The sequence below is a fragment of the Bidens hawaiensis genome, unplaced genomic scaffold (assembly GCF_021521415.1).
Source record: "Bidens hawaiensis isolate Kalapana, Puna unplaced genomic scaffold, B.hawaiensis_p1.1 tig00035059_1, whole genome shotgun sequence".
Taxonomy (NCBI): Eukaryota; Viridiplantae; Streptophyta; class Magnoliopsida; order Asterales; family Asteraceae; genus Bidens; species Bidens hawaiensis.
The window spans coordinates 134,629-153,770 of record NW_027505346.1 but is presented as its reverse complement, the minus strand read 5'-3'; the positions used below and the strand labels follow the sequence as shown (position 1 = coordinate 153,770).

Below are 19,142 nucleotides of genomic sequence, written 5' to 3'. Positions count from 1 at the left end.
TGTAAACATCTATAAGCTTGTTTCCTTTTCTTGCATATTAACCCAAATTTATGACATAATGGTCATTGCCAAAATCTGATAAACCGAAATTTAACTTTATTCCTAGAATTGTTAATTGTAAAATGAAATTACAGTTTTTTTCCTTGTCAATCAACCCTGACTCCTGCATAATAAAATCTATTTCATGCAATAAATTATTCATCAATATTCAACAAATAAATGAAAATTGACCTACCATATTTGATATTTATACCTTCTTCCAGGGGAGGTCTTAAAGAAACCCCATGATGAATATTTGAAGAGAACAAACCCAGGTGACACTATGTACGTTACGGAAAGAAAACATAAAAACGTGTTCCATTAGGATAAAATGTCGAAACTGAAGAGCATAAAAGCATACTGTAAAGTTCTTACAATGCAGTGCTCGAACATCTAATGGGCAAACCGTATCTTTGAATGTAAACCTTTGCAGGTGATTGTAACTTCAAAACAAAAGAGTTTATTTAGAGGGAAACCACTTAAATCGATAAGTGAGAAATAGGGATTATTTGTATTGTTTACTCTAAGAGAAGGTGAAATGACAAAAAATGCCCTCACGTGGGGGGCAGATAGAGTGACCTCATGACATAAATAGACGATCACCCGTTTTATGGACCATTCATGTTACCCATTTGCAAACTATCGGTCGAAATCTGTATTTAATGAAACTTTGAGAAAAAATTGCAATATAACCATAGCACACGGATAATCCACATTAGTTCTAAACTTCCACATATGTATATTTTTTTTGAACATCAAATTTATTTTCACCAAAATCCCCTAATCTTGCACCTACAAGGATTTGAACCCACTGCCTCTATTTTGTAAGGGTGAACACCATACCACTAGACCGTTAGGTCACGGGTTAAAAACTTTATATGTTTGTTATATTTTAATAGATTTACAAATTTAGTAGAAAAATAGCATAAAAACAAACGTTAGCTTATAAAATCTATATATGGTAAATGGGTTGGGTTAAACCGTCCTCTCCTATTGTTTTTAGTTTTTACTCAATGCACATCTCTCCACTTACTAAAACAGTCACATCATCTTTATATTTTTTGGGTTAAGCATGTAGGGGTTCTTCTAACCTCATCTATTGATCTCATTACAATCTTATATTGGCTCTGGTTATCTACACACCTTTGACTTATCCGCACACCCTTTCATGTGGGGTTTCATACGATCGTATAACCCCTATACCGATCGTATGTAGGGTGTGTGAGTTTTGAGAGGGTGTACAAATATCATATCCCTTTAAATCAAGCATGATGATGATAACGTATCGTTACTTCATTATCCATCTATTAAAAGCATCCAAGGGAAAAGGGTAACTGTTTAAGATCCGTGTTGTTAAGAATTTTATATTATATGAACAAATAGTAAGGTAGTCTTGTCAACATAACTACTTTGCAAGTAAAGAGTATGTAGCAACTTCTATTTTTTCTAAACAATTAATAGAGTGATGATATAATTTTGCAAAAATACAATATTTATTTTAACTTTATAAAATTATTAGATCCAATATAGTATATAAATAAAATTATTACAATTCTTAATACTTATGATATTATTTTAATAATTTGTTACCTCATGAAGAGTCAAAATTTGATAAATTTGCATTCCATATCTACAATAATGAAGACCTAAACTAATTTTGTATTATAGAAAATCATAAAAATATGACTACTTAGCACACGTCAATAAAAGTATGCATTACATTCAAGTTAAGAAGTCATATACATAGCCCTGACGTATGTAAGGCTAAAGGGTATGGTTCATTTCAACTATTTCTTCTTATTCGTTACGTTTGCACCAAGTCAACTTTGCTTCCCTCATTCTTCCTCGCCATTCAACTAGAGGTATGGATCATTCCCCTCATTCTCCATCATTCTCCACAATTTTATTATTTAATATTATATTTAATTGAAAAACAAAAAATCTAATTGGCCAGTGATGCACGTGACCACCATCAAGTCACTAGCGATATAAGACGGGCAGGGGGCGGTGTTCACCGGCCTCATTTGAATGAGGGGCTGTCACAACGGATCAGTGGAGGGTGCGCGCTAATCCATACCCTTTAGCCTAACAAGCGTGTTAGTAGCTAGTGTTTCTCTTTAATTTCATGAAGACGTTGAATTCAAACAAGTTATAGAGGCTTTTATATATCAAAATTTAGTTGTAAAAATTTGAAAAGCACTTGAATGTATCCAATAATTCAATTTGATGTATACAAACTATAAGACAATGACGCAAAAAATAAATGAAAAGTGGGAGGATCTGTTTGTCATGTAGCTGTCTCTTGATTACATATATAACACAAGTCAAAGGTGATGCCTCAGGTAATGTTGAAATATGGAGGTTGAGGGTATGATCGGAAGTTGTGCAGTGAAGCATTTAGTTGTACCATCAGCAATAGCAATAGTACCATCAGAGGATTGGTACCAATAATAGTAATAATCCAATGCAGCTCTGCCTCACACGCCAAACCCCCACCCTATTTAATTTATTTTTACTCCAACACTACACTACTGACTCCAATACTCCACTCCAACATGTGTCTGTGACTTCATCATCTATGTACTTTAAGCGCATTATTTTTTATACTCTTTTAAGTTTATTTTCATTATAAAAATCTCATACAAATAGTTATAAAATGGGTTTTATTATAGATTCATAATTCCAATTTCAAAACATAACATTTTTTATTAAATTATTTTAACCTAAGGTTACTAGTCCACACAAGATTAACAGCCCACAAAGTATATAAATGCATTATCGTGCATTATCGTCACCGATAATCCTGCTAATGCTACGAATTTGTTTAGTAATATACAAATTGCATATAAATCAAAGAAAACTTTTTAAAATTTTCAGCATTTAACACTTTACTTAACTTAGTTTTTTTTGGACATGTTTATACGCTTCAATTGAATTTCTAATATGTACGATTTTTTGAATTGTTATGATAATAAAAACTTTTTTGTTATCTTGTATAATCTTCGTTATATGTATACCTCACAAATTCACCTATACCCCTCATGGGTACCTGCATGTGAGAGGTAAGAGTGTAAGGCTAAACTAACGAGTTAACTTGTATAAGGAAAATCACATAAGATGAAGAGTATTCATGTTGATGTTAGAAAATGCTAGTCCTTTTTTTCATAATTTATCGCATGAGCAACCTTAAATCCTCGTTGTCACTCCTCTCCTCTAAAACGCTTTTGCATTTTGCATTACAAGTAGTACTTTATACTTTGATGGTTACACGCGGGGATGAGCTCAAATACCAGCACCGAAAATTGCCAAATATGGGTACGGGTAGCAAAAATACTCGGTACACTACCGGTTCGGTACCAGCAACGAAAACAAAAATTCGGGAAAATATCGAGATCGTACCGAATCGTAGTACTGATCTCGAAACCTCAAAATGTTGATACCGACGGTACCCATTTGGTACTGGTATTCGGAACCATTTGCTCATCCCTAGTTGCACATCCCAATTCAAAACTTTACACCCGAATATGAACTATAATACCGATTTAGAGCATCGACATTGACAATGCTATGCAATTTCAAACTCTCACAAACCACATCTGCCGCACCAAATTTCAAACAAATTGATTCCATTTTAGACCGCCTCCACATAGCTCCCCGTCCGAATTTGACTCATTTAAAAATCTCAGAAAATTTCACGTAACCTATGTTGTGGATACTCTTATGTACTCCAACAACACTTTTTTAGGGCTAGCAAATCCCAATTTATGCACTCCAACCACTTGAATTGCAATTTATGCTTGCAACCAAAAAAATAAAAATAAAAATAAAAATTGAAGATTTGCATTAAGGTTTGAAAGAGAAGAAAGCCAAAAGACACCAACCAGCCAACCAACCCACCCCCACAACATATGCAATCAAATACATTGGGCTCAACACGCAAAGCAATAAACACACGTAGCATTACGTTATCCCACCCACCCACAAAACAAAACAAAACAATACGCACATGCCTGCGTGTATTGTGATCTCATCATTATGGTGCCGTGGGGGCACAACACAAACACTCGAGTGCTTTATTCATCTCTTCTGCCATTTATTTATCCACCTATAAATACCCAACCCAACATATCCACCCAATGCCAACACACTCCATAATCTCAAACATATACTGAGTGTACTACTACTATTCAGGTGACCAATCTTTGTTGGAGAAGCAGGGTACGTGCAAAGAATTCAAGCGGTTTATTGCGCGTACTCTACCTCTCCAACACGGGTTTGCTTACCTTCTTATAAGATATAACCGTAACAGTGAATGTAGGAGTTCATACGTTGCAAACATTTTTAATTGTGCGTACGTATCTTTCTGTCACAATGTAATATTCAAGTTTTTTATATGGCCCTCATATGGGTGACACAGGGCTCAATTGTCTCTGTTTTGTGTTTGTGTAATCTAATCACTTGTGTTTACTTAGTATTGCGTTTTGCTCTAATTCGTGTAAATTGCTGCAGAGACTAGGTGAAACACAAAAGCTTGTTTAAAAGATATTTTCATCCAAATTGTGTAGTGCAACGAACATAAATTCAAAAGAATATTTACTAAATAATAATCGACTGTTAAATCTCAAATTACAATACCAAGTTTCAAATAATATATTTGTATCTAATTTTATGCTATACAATTTGTTAATTACGGTAAAGTGTTTACAATAAGCCTCATCTAAACAACACCAAATCGCGATCTACTTCTTTGTATTTTGTCTCACAGCTTTACTTATTTACGTTTTTGTCACACTCGAAAAAACAAAAACCAAATCAATCATCTTAACAATATCCTTTACACTTGTGTTGGGCCAATGGTGTTGCTAATTTGTAATTAGTCATATAGATATGACACGTGAATTAAAACCTTTTCATTGTGGTGTTTATTTGAGATTTCCTAAGTATACATCATAGTATCATACATTATCCTAAAATTTTATATTGAGAAAGAAGCATTTTTGTTAACTTTCTTGTTCCACAAAACAATTATTATTTTGTAAGGTTTGCATGCACATATCCAATAAATTAAGTAAAAAAGAGGAAGAAAAATCGATGGATGGCATGAAGGTCTAACTTAACTAAGAGGTAAAAACCCATAACTCCATAAGGCTCCACCCACACCATGGTTTGTGAGGAAGAATGGGAAATCAGTCAAGGGGGAATAGTGTGAGGGTGTTATGCATGGGGTTTTCTTCGATTGCGAATGTGGAGGATAGGCGACATTAAGATTGGCCGAAAACTAAAATCCTACACGAACTCATTGTTTTAAGACGCGTAGATGATATAACCATTTATAGAGTTATATGGAATCAACATTTGTGGAATAAGAAGGGTGCTTGCAGCAATAGAGACGTGGATTGCCATCAATGTATCAGACACGTTCTTCTTTTACGACATCGGTTTGTTCATCTTGTTGTGTCGCTACTCGCTCGTGTTCATATGCTTTCGTTAATGATTGCGCGTATAACTTTTGTAATGCTGTTTGACAGCGTTTGCTATCAGTATCACTTATCTTTAGAGTCTTTGATATATATGGTTTCCTTCGACAACTTATAATCATATAATGAATAACAAACAACTAAATCTAAACTGTCCTTAACGTTGCAAATTTTATGTATTGATATTTGCAACACATTTTATGATTTAGGTATTTTGCTTATGAGGCTTTTATGTGCAATATACCTTTTATCAAAGACAATACAATATTTGCGTCAACATTTATTATAATAAAATCCTTATTTACCTGTCAAATTATTGAAACACATTATAACAAGAATTTGTGAACGTTTATAATTACTAGAAAATGAGTAAAACACCATCATTTATTCAACTAAATACGTGACAAAACTTTATTAGTTAATTAAAAGTTTTTTATAGCATCATTTTAATCAACATATAATGGTTATATTATTAAGTATATGATGATGATTATATCTTGAACAATGAACATAATTACAAAATCCTAACCATGTTGATTCAATCATGAGTGGCAAGTTATTGATACTTGTAGAAATCAAGACTTTTGAAGAAGGAGACGATGCAATTGATGATTGATGATTGATCGTGTTATGATGTCTTAGTCGATGAAACAAATTAGTTGAGAGCATAAAGTAGTGTTTGCATGTTTCTTAAAATTATCCATACATCTAAAAGGAATCAGTTATCCCTACTAATACTCTCAATTATATCTATCGTATAACATTTAAAAAACTTGAGAAACCGTTTATGTCATAATAACAAGCCTTAATTGAGTACCTAAGAGAGTTTTTTCTTTAACAACCAACAAACAGATAATTATCTAGGTACTCTGTATGGCGCGACCCAATAGCAAAAGGCCACCACCTGCTTGCCAACCTAGCCATACAGAACTCTTAAGCAGCCTCCTGGTTATCTCCAGCTCCGGGGAAAACCGACCCGCCGAAGGCCCACTTGTGGTAAAACCTGGGCGCCCTCAGGATTGAAACGGAGATCACAAAGATCCCGGGCTTCCTTTATTGAGTGACCTTGTCCTCCCAAGTGTTGTCTATGAGGTTGAACATGGATCTCCATTAAAAATCTCATGTTCTCTACAACTGCACCACATTGAAAAAAACAACTTAAAGGATTTTAGACCACTGAGAATTTACCCAACACGTAATAAAAAAGTTGCGGGCTACCTAATAATATGATGGGTATTTATCTATATCACGTCTAAATATGCAAACGCTACATTCTATATACTTTGTATGTTTTACATGGTCAATTTATTTTCTATAGAAACACGTGCATACAGTGTGGGTCATTGTGACTTATTAGGGATGAATTCGGGATGGTACCGGTACTGACCGGTACCGATCATGAAAATTCTGATCCTAAAATTCGAAAATATTTTTGGTTCGGTACCGGTATGCGTGCAAAATTCGGAAAATATCGGTACCCCTACTGATACCGAAACTCAAAAATTGGTACCAATTCGGTACCGAATTTGGTATCTATACCGAAAATGCTCATTCCTATGCCTCACATATCTTTTTACTTCAAATCATATCAATTCAGTATAGGAATGAGCTCGTTACCAATAATGAATTTCTCAAAAACTTAGGATTGGTATAAAAAATGCTCGATTTGATTCCGGTATCAGCATCTTGTATTAACTTCTTAAATATAGCAATACATAACATTTAAAGGAAACATTATGTATATGTATTTTGGAGGGAACATATAAAAACATTTTGACATCATCATCATCATCGTACTCAGTATATCCCACCAATAGCAATGCTATGGTAGGGTCTGAGGAGGGTAAGATGTAGACAGCCTTACCTCTATCCCACAGGGATAGAGAGGCTGCTTCCGGTGAGACCCCCGGCTCGATAGTAGTTTTGCATCAAGCCTTGGACACAAGGCACATAGCACTCAATCATCGGGACACCGGCTGATTGGTGCATGTGCCCTTGTCTTTCGGCTATCAACGCCACCACATGATGCCTGATTAACCTTCAGCCACTTTTAACTTTATTTTGACATCATCATCACTCAACCTAATTGCTTGCTTTTCAAAAGCACCTGCATCCCGTTTCAATATTCCGATCACCTGCTAAATCTGTATGTGATCTCAGCTAATTACAATGCTACACGAGCTTCTACTGTCACTGTTAGGCTACACCGGAGACCTAGTTCTCGACCACAACTTATCATCCAACGGCCATCACCCCATCTCCGGTCAATGCACCTTCAAGCTTGCTTCCGACATATCCTTTATTGACTCCAGCCAAAGGTATTATGTGATATTATTCTTTCTTATTTTCATTTCCCCCAATTTCTAGGGTTTTACAATTTCAATCTTATTATTAATTAACTTCATTGCAAATTTATTATTATTATTTTGTTAATGTGTGGTGGTGGTGGTGGTTGTGAAATGTAGGGATGTGATAGAGAAGATAATTACGTTAGGGTTTTACTACCGTGAACTTGACCGATTTGCTACGAAATCGCGGAACTTAATCTGGATTAGGTTTGGGAATGAGTCTTCTGTGAAGAATCAGAGTGTGTACAGGAGGGCCATTGCGAACGGATTAGTGGAGGTTCTTTCAATTTATAGATCTGCTGTTTTGCATATCGAACAGAAGTTGTTATCGGATCCTCTACCTATCTTAGCGACGGTTACACTATCCCTGAACAAGGTAGAGTTTTCAAAATCAAAATTTGGATCATACATGCATCAAAGTTATGTTAGCATGATTGATCTTTTTTTGCATAAAGTGTTTGCATGAAGTATTTCATTTTCATTTAATGTTCTTTGAGCTCTAAATATTGGAATGCTGTTGTAGTTTTTTGTTCTTTTGCCACCTCTGTATGAGCTGATTCTAGAGATTGAACGCAATGGTATTTCTGGAGGGAAGCTTCTTAATCTTTTGCATAAACGATGCCATTGTGGGGTGCCAGAGTTGCAAACATGCATACAAAGGTACTAATTTTTACTATCATTAACTTGTTAACGTGTGGGAAAAATAAGTAAGATTTATCTACTAACTTCATTATATATTAAACACACAGACTTCTTTGGCATGGGCACCAGGTCATGTACAATCAACTTGCTTCTTGGATGGTGTACGGAATTCTTCATGATCAGTATGGAGAATTTTTCATATGCGAGTAGGACACATCTTTTGTTGTTACCTCACCTTTAATCTTTATTTTTATGGCTAGGTACAAATATACAATACTGTTCTGCTGTTAAATAATGATTTATTTTAATTTAATGTTCTTAGGCAAGAAGGTGATTCGGTGCGTGAGTCATCATCCCAAACAACCATGGCCGAGAGGTTAGCACGCATGTCAGTTGATGATGGCTCTTTAAGTGATTGGCACTTGGGATTTCACATCTCTCGGGTACTTAATAAATAATTATTCAGAAGCTGATTTTCTATAAAATGTGTAGAAGCTTACTCTTTTATCTTCTAATTGTCTGTGTTTCAGGATATGTTGCCGGAGTATATTCCAATGCACATTGCAGAATCCGTTCTTTTTGCTGGAAAAGCAATTAGGGTTCTTCGTAATCCAAGTTCTGCATTCCGATCTGTAGATGCAGGACATAAAAAGTTGATGGGTGATGAACTACTGCCACAATCAGAGGCTGACAAGATTGAATCAATGCTTATAAATCTGAAGGTTCTTATACTAAGTAATATTACTGCCATTTCTTTAATCCTTTTTTAATTCCACCTCAATTTAATTTTCAATTTGGGTAGGAATCATCTGAGTTCCATAAAAGATCATTTGTGGGTGCTGTTGATTCAATTAGGGCTATTGCAGCAAGCCATCTTTGGCAGGTAAAAATATTTGCATATACTCTTTTTTTTGTAATCTTTGTAGTTCAAGTTCATTTAATGTTCTTGTAACCTTTTTTAATACAAACATGCAGCTTGTGGTTGTACGCGCTGATCTAAACGGTCATTTGAAGGCTATCAAAGATTACTTTCTTCTAGCAAAAGGTGATTTCTTCCAGGTAATTAGTAAACGGTTTTTGTTTCTTGGCTTTTATTGATTTCTTTTTGCAGTTTCTGTGTAATTATGCTAATATTTTATTTGTATAATAGACTTTTCTCGAGGAAAGTCGTCAGTTGATGCGTTTACCACCCAGGCAATCAACTGCAGAAGCTGATCTTATGGTTCCATTCCGCCTGGTAATTTCATTTTGTTATTCATATTAAATTGCCAATATCTAGAAAAGTTGAGCATATTAAAAGAAGAATTTGCATACTTGTAATGCAGGCTGTCACAAAGACTATTAGTAACGATGATAAATATTTTTCAAGAGTGACGTTACGGTAAATTACAGCACCTTGCATTTATAACTCTTAGCTTAAAATAGGCGGTTGAACTTCACATAGCTTTCAAATACTTATACTATTAAACCACTTTCAGGATGCCTGCAATGGGGACTAACATTAAATCTTCCAAAGTAGATGCATCAAAGCCCAAATATGCTGACGGGGATTCAAGTCTATCATCTGATACTTCATTAGAGATGTCCCTTGATGGCTGGGATGGTATTGCCCTAGAATATTCTGTTGATTGGCCCTTACAGTTGTTTTTCACACAAGACGTCCTCTCCAGGTATTATCGGCTCCACAAATTATTCAAAATGTAATCTTTTGATAGAAATTTTCAACCTTTTAAGGATCATATATTCTGAGATGGAGTATAAATCTACTTAGAGAATAATAACGTAGTAGTGCTTATTGACAGGTATTGCCGGATATTTCAGTATTTACTTCGTCTAAAGCGAACACAAATGGAGTTAGAGAAATCATGGGAATCTGTAATGCAACAAGACCACTCAAATTTTTCCAAACGTCACATTGAACGTGTAAATGGTTCAACATCTCAGCAGAGACGCCAATGCTTTAGACCTATGTGGCGGATTAGAGAGCATATGGCGTTCTTGATTAGAAATCTTCAGTTCTACATCCAGGTAGGATTCAAGTAAACTTTATCGGGAAAAAAAAGGCAATTTACTAAATGATTAATTTACAAAAAAGATTAATGCTATTTAAAATGTATATCTTTACTGTCATATATGTTTTCTAGGTGGATGTGATAGAATCTCAATGGAATGTATTACAAACTCATATACAAGAGTCACGCGATTTTGCTGAGTTGGTGGAATTCCATCAAGAGTGAGTGGTTATTACATTTTTGTTTCATCTTGTAAATTGTTATGGAATATGGTTGGTAAAGTTGATTGTCATTTTGCGAAACTTTGGCGCAGATACTTGTCAGCTTTGATATCACAATCGTTTCTGGATATCGGTTCGGTATCAAGGATATTGGATGGAATCATGAAGCTTTGCTTGCAGTTCTGCTGGAAGATGGAGAACCAGGAAACCGACACAAGCACCTATGAACTTGAACGTATAACTGAGGTAATTTTAATAATAATGATAATATAATAACAATAGCAATAATAATAGTAGTAATAATAATAATAACAACAGAGGTGGCAATTTCAACCCATTTGCTTATGAATTGGTCATCTGTGCTATGTTTTCATCTTCATAGGTCAACCGGGTAAAATTAATAGAATTCGTTTAAAGCGAAACATCTCAAATTTGTAGAAACTTATTCAAAAGTGCATAGTGAATGCATACAAACTCTTGAATCATCCTATTAAGAACCAATTGTCACTGAAATAATAATAATAATAATAATAATAATAATAATAATAATAGAGGTTGCAATTTAGCATGTTTGCTTATGACTATTATTGTCTTTTATTTCCATGGATAATGGGTCAACCGGGTAAATCTATGTAAAAAGCCCTTCAGGCGCGTGCCTAGGTCCTTAGGCGTGGCGAGGTGCAGGAATAGCGCCTTGCTGCCATTCAGGCCCTCCGGCAACTTCATGCAGTTGAACTGTTATCAGTATCTGTCTCAATGTAGAATTAACTTAAAACGAGAGAGGTCAAAAGTTGCTCAACAGTGTATTTCTAAGTAGAATTATTTACTTTTTTTTTGTAGTGTTATCTAATTAAAGGATAATTATTTACAAAAAGAAATTAAGAAATCTATAAGTCCGAATGAGAAAGTCTAATGTCTTCTACTTTATATTTATTGGTTGTGTTCACCAATTGAACTGTTAAATTCAGTTCCTTTTTCAGCATTTGGCATTGAGGTAAATTGTTGGTATTTTATTACTTTGCAGGAATTCAACAAGAAGTCCAATTCCTTGTACACAATATTGCGTAGCAGCCGGCTTGCTGGTAGTCAGCGGGCCCCATTCCTTAGACGTTTCCTTTTGCGTCTAAACTTCAATTCCTACTTTGAGGTAATTATTCATGATCATGTACTTTAGTTACATATCCAGTTTTAGGTTTTTGACCTTTGTATCTGATGTTAACAGCAAACTGCACAAGGAGTTATGAATGTCATCAGGCCATCCCCAGCAATTCCACCACTACAACGATAGCACCGTCAGATCTTTGTAACGTTTCATGCCTGAAAACTACCTCAGGCTGATTTTTCAGGATTTGCCATCAGATAAGTTGCTTTTGTGCTGAGTGATTGTATTAAGCTATTTAAGTTTGTAACACGATGTTTTTAATAGTACAAAATAGGGTGAATGTTATTCATATAATGTAACAACAATGGATAATTGTCATCTATGGTGGTTGCAAAATTACAGTAATCAAGAATCTGTGTTTGAATGTGTTAAGAGCTCCTCAAATCCATCTCATCTCCTTCCTCCACCCTCTGAAATTCTCTCCAAATTGTCATCTGTCCAGATGTAAATTATAATGTAAAGAACTTACATAGTTACATGTTAGTATGTTGATATTATTTTGAATTAAAAATGTTCTCACCTCATCATTAGAAAATCTCAGATGTTCTGCTCCAACTACATGTTCTTGACCAAGGTTTTTTGCAACCTCATCATACCTTATTTGCTCGCGAAGACGAAAGTTCATGAAAATATCATTCATCAATCTCTCCACAGTGGACTGTAAAGAAACCATTAAGATGGTGCGTATTATATGCACCAAAGAACGGTAATAAAAACAGTAAAGATGGCATTTTTACCCATTTATGTATGGGTTGATTTGGGGTACGATTATGTCAGTCGGGTCAAATCAGAAGCTTTAACCAAATGGGGTCTAAATAAAATAGGCCGAACCCATCGACCGAGATGAAAGTTGTCCAAAGTCTAATTTCAATGCAAATAACTTTCTAAATCGCTTCATATACTTGCCAGTCAAAAAGAAAAGGAGTGAGAGTCAACGGGGCCAACCTGTTGACCCGAGTTAAAGAGTTAATGTTTCAATTAAAACATGCCTTGACCCAATACCCGGTCTGTCTAACCCACCCATCATGTCACCTCTGGTAAAATCGTATGATAGATTATGCACTAACATTGATCTCCACTTGAGTTTCAGTCAACCACAAGCATCCCACTATGCCTTAAACAAAATCCTTCTAAAGGCAGTCAAATTTTGTTGCATATCAGAGGACTCCATAGGAACATGAAGAAGCATGCAGCTTCATGGAACTTTAGCACCAACATCAAACAATATTTTGATTTTCATAATCAAATTCAAATTCAAGAATGTAATGAGAGTTTCCATGGAAGTTCTTAAATACTACCTAAGGTGATACATCATATATTACAGTTGCAGAAGGCCATTTGAGATGATAAGCACCAGTATCCATTCCATCTGTAAATAAAACAACCCGCAGACACATGCCAGACAGCTTCATGATTCAGTAAGTTAAGTAGCAAACAACTGATCATTGATAAATCTAGTGCCAATGCAGTAACGGTGGAACTTCTGATCCAAATTGGCATCTAGCTCAAGGTTAGGAGGTGCAAAAAAATTTTCTGCATATTTAAAGGACAAGAAAGGTAAAACAAATGTTATATAACTGAATCACTATACAAGTAATGAAAGATAGAACTGATCCAAGTTTCACGAGTTTGATATATGGCAGCCACAACATTTATGTTGGTAAAACAAAAGATAGATATAATGAATGAAGTCTTAAGAGTTTTGTAAAAGATGAATAAAATTTAGAGAGAAAGATTGACAAAATTAAATGGGTGTTTCAAAATTTGCTTTTGTACTCTTTAAGTAAACAAATTTTGGGGTTTGTCATATAACTATTTAAAGTCTTGCAACCTCTAAAATGACTACATGAGCTTTAGCAAAGCATAGGACTTCACTGTCTTTCAAGAATAGTCCGTGCACAATTTTGCGAACGGACCTTGACCTCATAAACCAACAATGCAGTTGCTCTTGCGGTCGCAAATTTCTCTCCTACACATCGACGCATGTGGAGTCAATGGACTCATTGCAGTTGCTCTTGGGTTTTCTTTGTATAGTGAATGGCATTGTTGTGCCAAAGACTATATTCATTTTACTATATCTCATTATCTTAAAATAAGTATCTGCTGTGAAAAAGAAGTTAAATTTACTATGATTTTGATATTACCCCTACAGTGAATTACTGTTGCAAAACTTAATAAGAGCATTTGAAATGTAGTAAAAACTAAAAATGAGAATCTACTAAACAAACACTCAAAATTAAACTATTCTAAAAAAATTGTAGAAAAAATATAGTCGTTTTTATGGAATGAGGAGTAACATTTTTTTGGAATCCACTAAATTATGAGTTAACATTTTTTTTTTCATAAACAAAAGAGTGAAAGACAATTAAAAAAGCTTTTTAGCAGCTAGCTACAAAGATAATTGTTTGAAAGAACAGATGCCAACGGGCCAAAATCGATATCGAGAAGAACCTATCTCAGCTGTAACACGGAAACATCTTCCTCTGCTTCTGCTACAGTAAGCGCCACCGTTTCAACCGATAATTCAGTGGTTCTGGATTCTGTGCCAGAGGTGGCTGCAAAAACACACCATGAAACAGTTTCGATTTATAATGATAGTGTGGTCTGGCGTCTGGGTACAATAAAACAAGATTCCTGTTCTGGTTCACTAAGGTTTTAATTAATATAAGAGGTAAGAGGTTTTTCACATACCATCCATAAATCTAACCAAACATGCTACTAAGTTTCAATAAGATTCCAACCCCAATCAGGATTTCAATTTCTTTGGAAAATATTCTAAACCAAACGAGCCCTAATAATCTTTTGGCATATGATCGAACATTTCCATCTAAAAACATTTTATTTGTTTATAATTGAAAACGCTTATAGGCAATTTGATTGGGTTATTTAAACTTGATTTTGAATAATTAGAAAAGTGTAAACACAAGGTTGTACCCATAACAAGCCATTAAAGCTTAAAAACTTCAGCCCGAGTTGATTGCTAAGCTCGGCCAGAACATTGTTATGGGTACAATGTTGTTGCATTATCACTTCACTAATTATTCAAAAACAAAGTTTAATCCACCCAATCAAACTACTCATAAACACTTTCCAATTCTAAACCTATAAAACGTTTAAAATGCAAGTATTCAATTAAGAGGCAAAACATGATCAATAAACTATAGAAGTTCAAATATAATAATGCGAACAAAATTGAAAAAAAAATTGTGAATAGATGCACATCCAAAGAACATGAAATCAAAATCAGAAACTCTTAACCTCAAATCTCTGCTACAATACAGTTCTGCATAGATCCATGAACAAAATTCTGATATAACATAATCAAAACACAAATCCAAACACAATTCAAAATAAACTATTGATTTAATCTTCTTCTTCACCCTCATTCTCGGCAATGTTGAAGTAACGCAACTCATACACATTGCGATCCTTGTTGGAAGCAATCACACGAAGCCAATCCCTCACATTGTGTTTCTTCAAGTATTTCTTCGTTAAGTACTTCAAATACCTAGAAATTAATTAATGTCAGGGTTGTAATAATCACAACTAGTCACATTGCGAGTAATCGCTAATCAGTTGCCATAGGGATGCAAACAAGCCGAGTCGCTAGCAAGCTACTCGAGATTGGCTCGCAAAAAAGCTCAATTAAGCAGCTTAAATGAGCCCGAGCCGGCTCGAAAACCTAAACGAAGTCTTGTCATTTATATAATTTTTAATATTTATATATATATATATATATATATATATATGATTATAAATATATAAAAATTAATTAATAAACAGTAACGAGCTTGAAAACTAATCAGAAGCCAAGCACGAGCTTAAAAGTTAAAGATCAGAACGGGCCATGCTAGAGCTCTGTGTAAAATAAACGAGCTAACTCGAGCTAGAACTCAGCTACACCAAGCTACCAATTCAAATTCACCTAATCGGCCCCTAAACACGTAATCGGTAAAAGCTAGTCAAAATTGAGAAATTAAACTAATTTAAAAAAGCATACATATAATTTTGTATAAGTATATATATACAACACTGTTTAATTATAACATGATAATCTATTATATATGTATCCAAATCAATAACATAAGCCAACATTCAAAGTTAATTTCATAGCAAATGTGTCAATTACAAACATAACCAAAACCCTAGGTTTAAACAATTTGGGGAAAATGCAATAACAATACCTTTTGGAGAAATTGCCATCAGCGGTAACAGAGACCTTATTCTTCTCACGCGAAATAGTAACAGAGTCTCCGAGGTTACCGGCTTTGCCGCCAACTTTAATCCTCTCCTGAAGAAACTTCTCCAGCGATGCGATTTCCATGATCTTGTCTTCAACCGGCTTCCCGCAGTCGATCACGAACGTCGATGTCTTCTTCTTTCCGCCCTTGGCTCCGGCGGCAGCTGCTGTTACGCGAGTCATCTTGATCCTGAGGCAAAATTAAACAGTTAGAATGGTTGCTTGACATCAGTCGTGTACAGATGTGAATGAAACAGTTTCAATGTTTGTGGTTCGTACCGGTAGATTCGAAGACTGCTGGCTGCAAGTAAGGTGGAATCCGGTGAGCAGGTGGATGAAGGTGATTTTTAGGGTTTTAAATTATTAGGTTATAACGTGACAATGGGCTTAGATGCTACGTATGTTATGGACTGGGCCAAGAGACCGGTTAAGGGTTCACAAGATCCTCTTAAGTAGCGGTAGCGGTGCACAGAAGACCCGGAATCCGTTCCTACCGGTGGGTATGACCTAGTATTGGATTTATCCCTGGAACCTGATCCACCGGAACCGGTTTCACCTTTACCCAGGCCGACCCTACCCGAAACCCGAAAAATCCCAGAAAAAACTATACACGAAACCGGTTCCTAAATGACTCGGTTTCGACTTTTGTTGACCATACCCAGTTCCGGTTCTTGAAAATACCCGTTTGCACACCTCTACTCCGTAAATTACGTTTTTTCGGGAACCGGTTCCAGGTATGGCTAGGTTTTGGTTGGGTCTGTTTTGGGTTTTGAACGGGTAGAGGTAGAACAGGTTCAAATGGGTTCGGGATGGTTCTGGGCCCAGTAGGATTTCTCAGAGGAACCGAAACCTGGTCCGTACCCGCGGGTCAGGCAGGTCTGGTTCTGGGTTGGGTACACCATGTCGAGTCCGGAACCAAGTTTTTTGCCCACCTCCACTCTCAAGTAACTGGTTCATATTCAATTGTGCGTTGCAGTGAGGGTACAACATGAATTCGGATTGTATCGATTCTTTTTGTAACAGTATTCGTATGGTAGGTATCCAAATACACGACACGTGTTTGGCTCTGTGTGACGGTAACTCGGTTTTGAATAACAAAACATAATCACGAAATAGTTACTTGTAAATTTATAAAAATCCAGTAAATACATCCGTGTAAAATGTGTTTGTTAATTTTTATATTTCTTTTATAATAAAATGAAAATATAAATAAAAAACAATTTTTAAAAGCGTAAAATGAACTCAAATTAGATAAAGAGAAAAATAGGAAGAGGAAAAGTTTTTTTGGGGGAGAATTGGACAAGATATTTGATCCATCTAATTCTTTGTTTAATAATGGGACCTAAATGTGTGTATGTATAAATCCATGTTATTGTCACAAATTGTCAAACTATAATTTTAGATATATAACGTGTGGCTAAACAGACCGGGAATGCCAACGGTCCACCCCAACCCCACAATAATAACCAACCAAGTTGGTGTTGGTTGGGCATAAAATTGTGTGTTAACTGATTAATGATTATAACTGTTTTTTAAATGACTAATAAAGCCTGGTTACATCGGGTATATTTATTGGCAAAATGTCACTTACGCCTACGATCGCAGACAACATTAGTGACCTTACCAGACCCCAACTCCAAAGAAAATCCACCACCCAAAGGCCAATGTGGTAAGACCCCTGGCTCGGGCCCGGCATGTTGTCACAAACAAGACTCGAACTAGGGACCTCCTTTGAAGAAAGTCACTAGGACACCACTAGAACACTACTCATTTGCTTATTTAACATATTTTCTTAAAATGATTATATTATATAAAAATATCTAGTCATTTATTAATTTAAAAGTTGGAAGTAGTTAGTTGTTAATGTATAATTTATCATCTATAGTTATAGCTTGAGAAGACAAAAATATCATGATGATATATGAAAGGTATTCTAAAAATACTTCTTGACTATAGTATGCGTCATGACCGTGTGAAATAAACTTGTATTCAAGAGAACCTCCACCAAAACAACATTAAATGATTAAAAATAAAAATAAAAAATGTTTGCCTGAATTGTTAAAAAATGACCAATTTTTTATGTTTTAAAATTTTATTCATAAAACGTCATGGGCTCGATAGTCGATAGACATATATAGGTATGGAAGTATGGGACTCCATCTTGCCCTTCATCATATCATTTTTCATATAAATTTGCATTTAATTATAAAGTAAACAATTTTCAAAAGGACATTTTTATAATGTTTCCATATTTCAATTTTGATAATTTATAGATGAAAATTTAATCAAGAATGCTAGCAAATGTATTATCCGAGAAATGCATTTTATCAAGGTACAATCATGATAAAAGTTAATAAAGGAAAATAAGAACATTTTAGGTGAATCTTATACTTGTCTTAGAACAACTGAAATACTATAATAAATAGAGCACATACTGTTTATATTTGGTCGCGCAAACGCAGTATCAATATCGATGACAACATGGAACTCCTCACATAGTCATCAAAACAACATTGCGAGTCAATCCAAATCAGATGATGTAAGGTCGTGTAGGGCGTTGAAATATAGTATTACAGCAACTTATTAGTCGTTCTAGATAAAGGGGGTATATGTAATTGTTTCACAAAATTAAATTCTTGAATGCCCTTCAGTTCGATTGATTTCCTCCCCTCTTCGGGCTTCTTTTCTATTATCAAAAAAGTCAAATATCTTGATTGGATCCATGTGAAAAAGGTGGACTTTGCTGAAGTTTTATTTGATGTGAAGTTTTATTTTTTGGAAATTTGATGTGAAGTTAAAGATGAAAGTTTATTTTTATATCCGCACCTATTTGCTAATTTCCATACGCGGTGGCAAATCTGGAGGGAAAATTGATGAGTAATGCGAGCTAAAACAAAAAAAATGTACAATAAAAACGTATTTCATCAAAAAAATTAACGAGTGACAAACCCCTCAACTTATGTCAGATCCGCGTGTCCATACGTGTCTATATAGACTACTC

The 19,142-nt window shown here is 35.1% G+C and overlaps 2 protein-coding genes across 2 annotated transcripts; one reads left to right on the top strand and one right to left on the bottom strand.

Annotated features, from left to right (window-relative positions):
* Positions 1 to 7,647: 7,647 nt before the first annotated feature.
* LOC143612612 (gamma-tubulin complex component 4 homolog) lies at positions 7,648 to 12,266 on the top strand. Its single transcript, XM_077086557.1, has 16 exons — positions 7,648 to 7,834; positions 7,982 to 8,240; positions 8,388 to 8,524; positions 8,614 to 8,712; positions 8,829 to 8,949; positions 9,037 to 9,228; positions 9,309 to 9,389; positions 9,482 to 9,565; positions 9,657 to 9,743; positions 9,832 to 9,887; positions 9,985 to 10,176; positions 10,309 to 10,534; positions 10,651 to 10,739; positions 10,832 to 10,985; positions 11,764 to 11,886; positions 11,962 to 12,266. Exons 1-16 carry the CDS (start codon positions 7,686 to 7,688, stop codon positions 12,025 to 12,027), a joined length of 2,115 nt encoding a protein of 704 aa, XP_076942672.1. The 5' UTR covers positions 7,648 to 7,685; the 3' UTR covers positions 12,028 to 12,266.
* A 2,863-nt stretch (positions 12,267 to 15,129) lies between these two features.
* On the bottom strand, positions 15,130 to 16,353 carry LOC143612611 (large ribosomal subunit protein eL22y-like). Its single transcript, XM_077086556.1, has 2 exons — positions 16,086 to 16,353; positions 15,130 to 15,409 (listed from the first exon to the last, which is right to left on the bottom strand). The coding sequence occupies exons 1-2, from the start codon at positions 16,322 to 16,324 to the stop codon at positions 15,265 to 15,267; spliced, it is 384 nt and encodes a 127-aa protein (XP_076942671.1). The 5' UTR covers positions 16,325 to 16,353; the 3' UTR covers positions 15,130 to 15,264.
* Positions 16,354 to 19,142: the final 2,789 nt, after the last annotated feature.

Coding starts and splice junctions, on each gene's coding strand:
- LOC143612612 (XM_077086557.1), top strand. CDS start 7,686: ATGCTACACGAGCTTCTACTGTCACTGTTAGGCTACACCGGAGACCTA. Junction 10,740..10,831: donor TTGGTGGAATTCCATCAAGA/GTGAGTGGTTAT, acceptor ACTTTGGCGCAG/ATACTTGTCAGCTTTGATAT. Junction 10,986..11,763: donor AACTTGAACGTATAACTGAG/GTAATTTTAATA, acceptor ATTACTTTGCAG/GAATTCAACAAGAAGTCCAA.
- LOC143612611 (XM_077086556.1), bottom strand. CDS start 16,324: ATGACTCGCGTAACAGCAGCTGCCGCCGGAGCCAAGGGCGGAAAGAAG. Junction 15,410..16,085: donor GATGGCAATTTCTCCAAAAG/GTATTGTTATTG, acceptor ATTAATTTCTAG/GTATTTGAAGTACTTAACGA.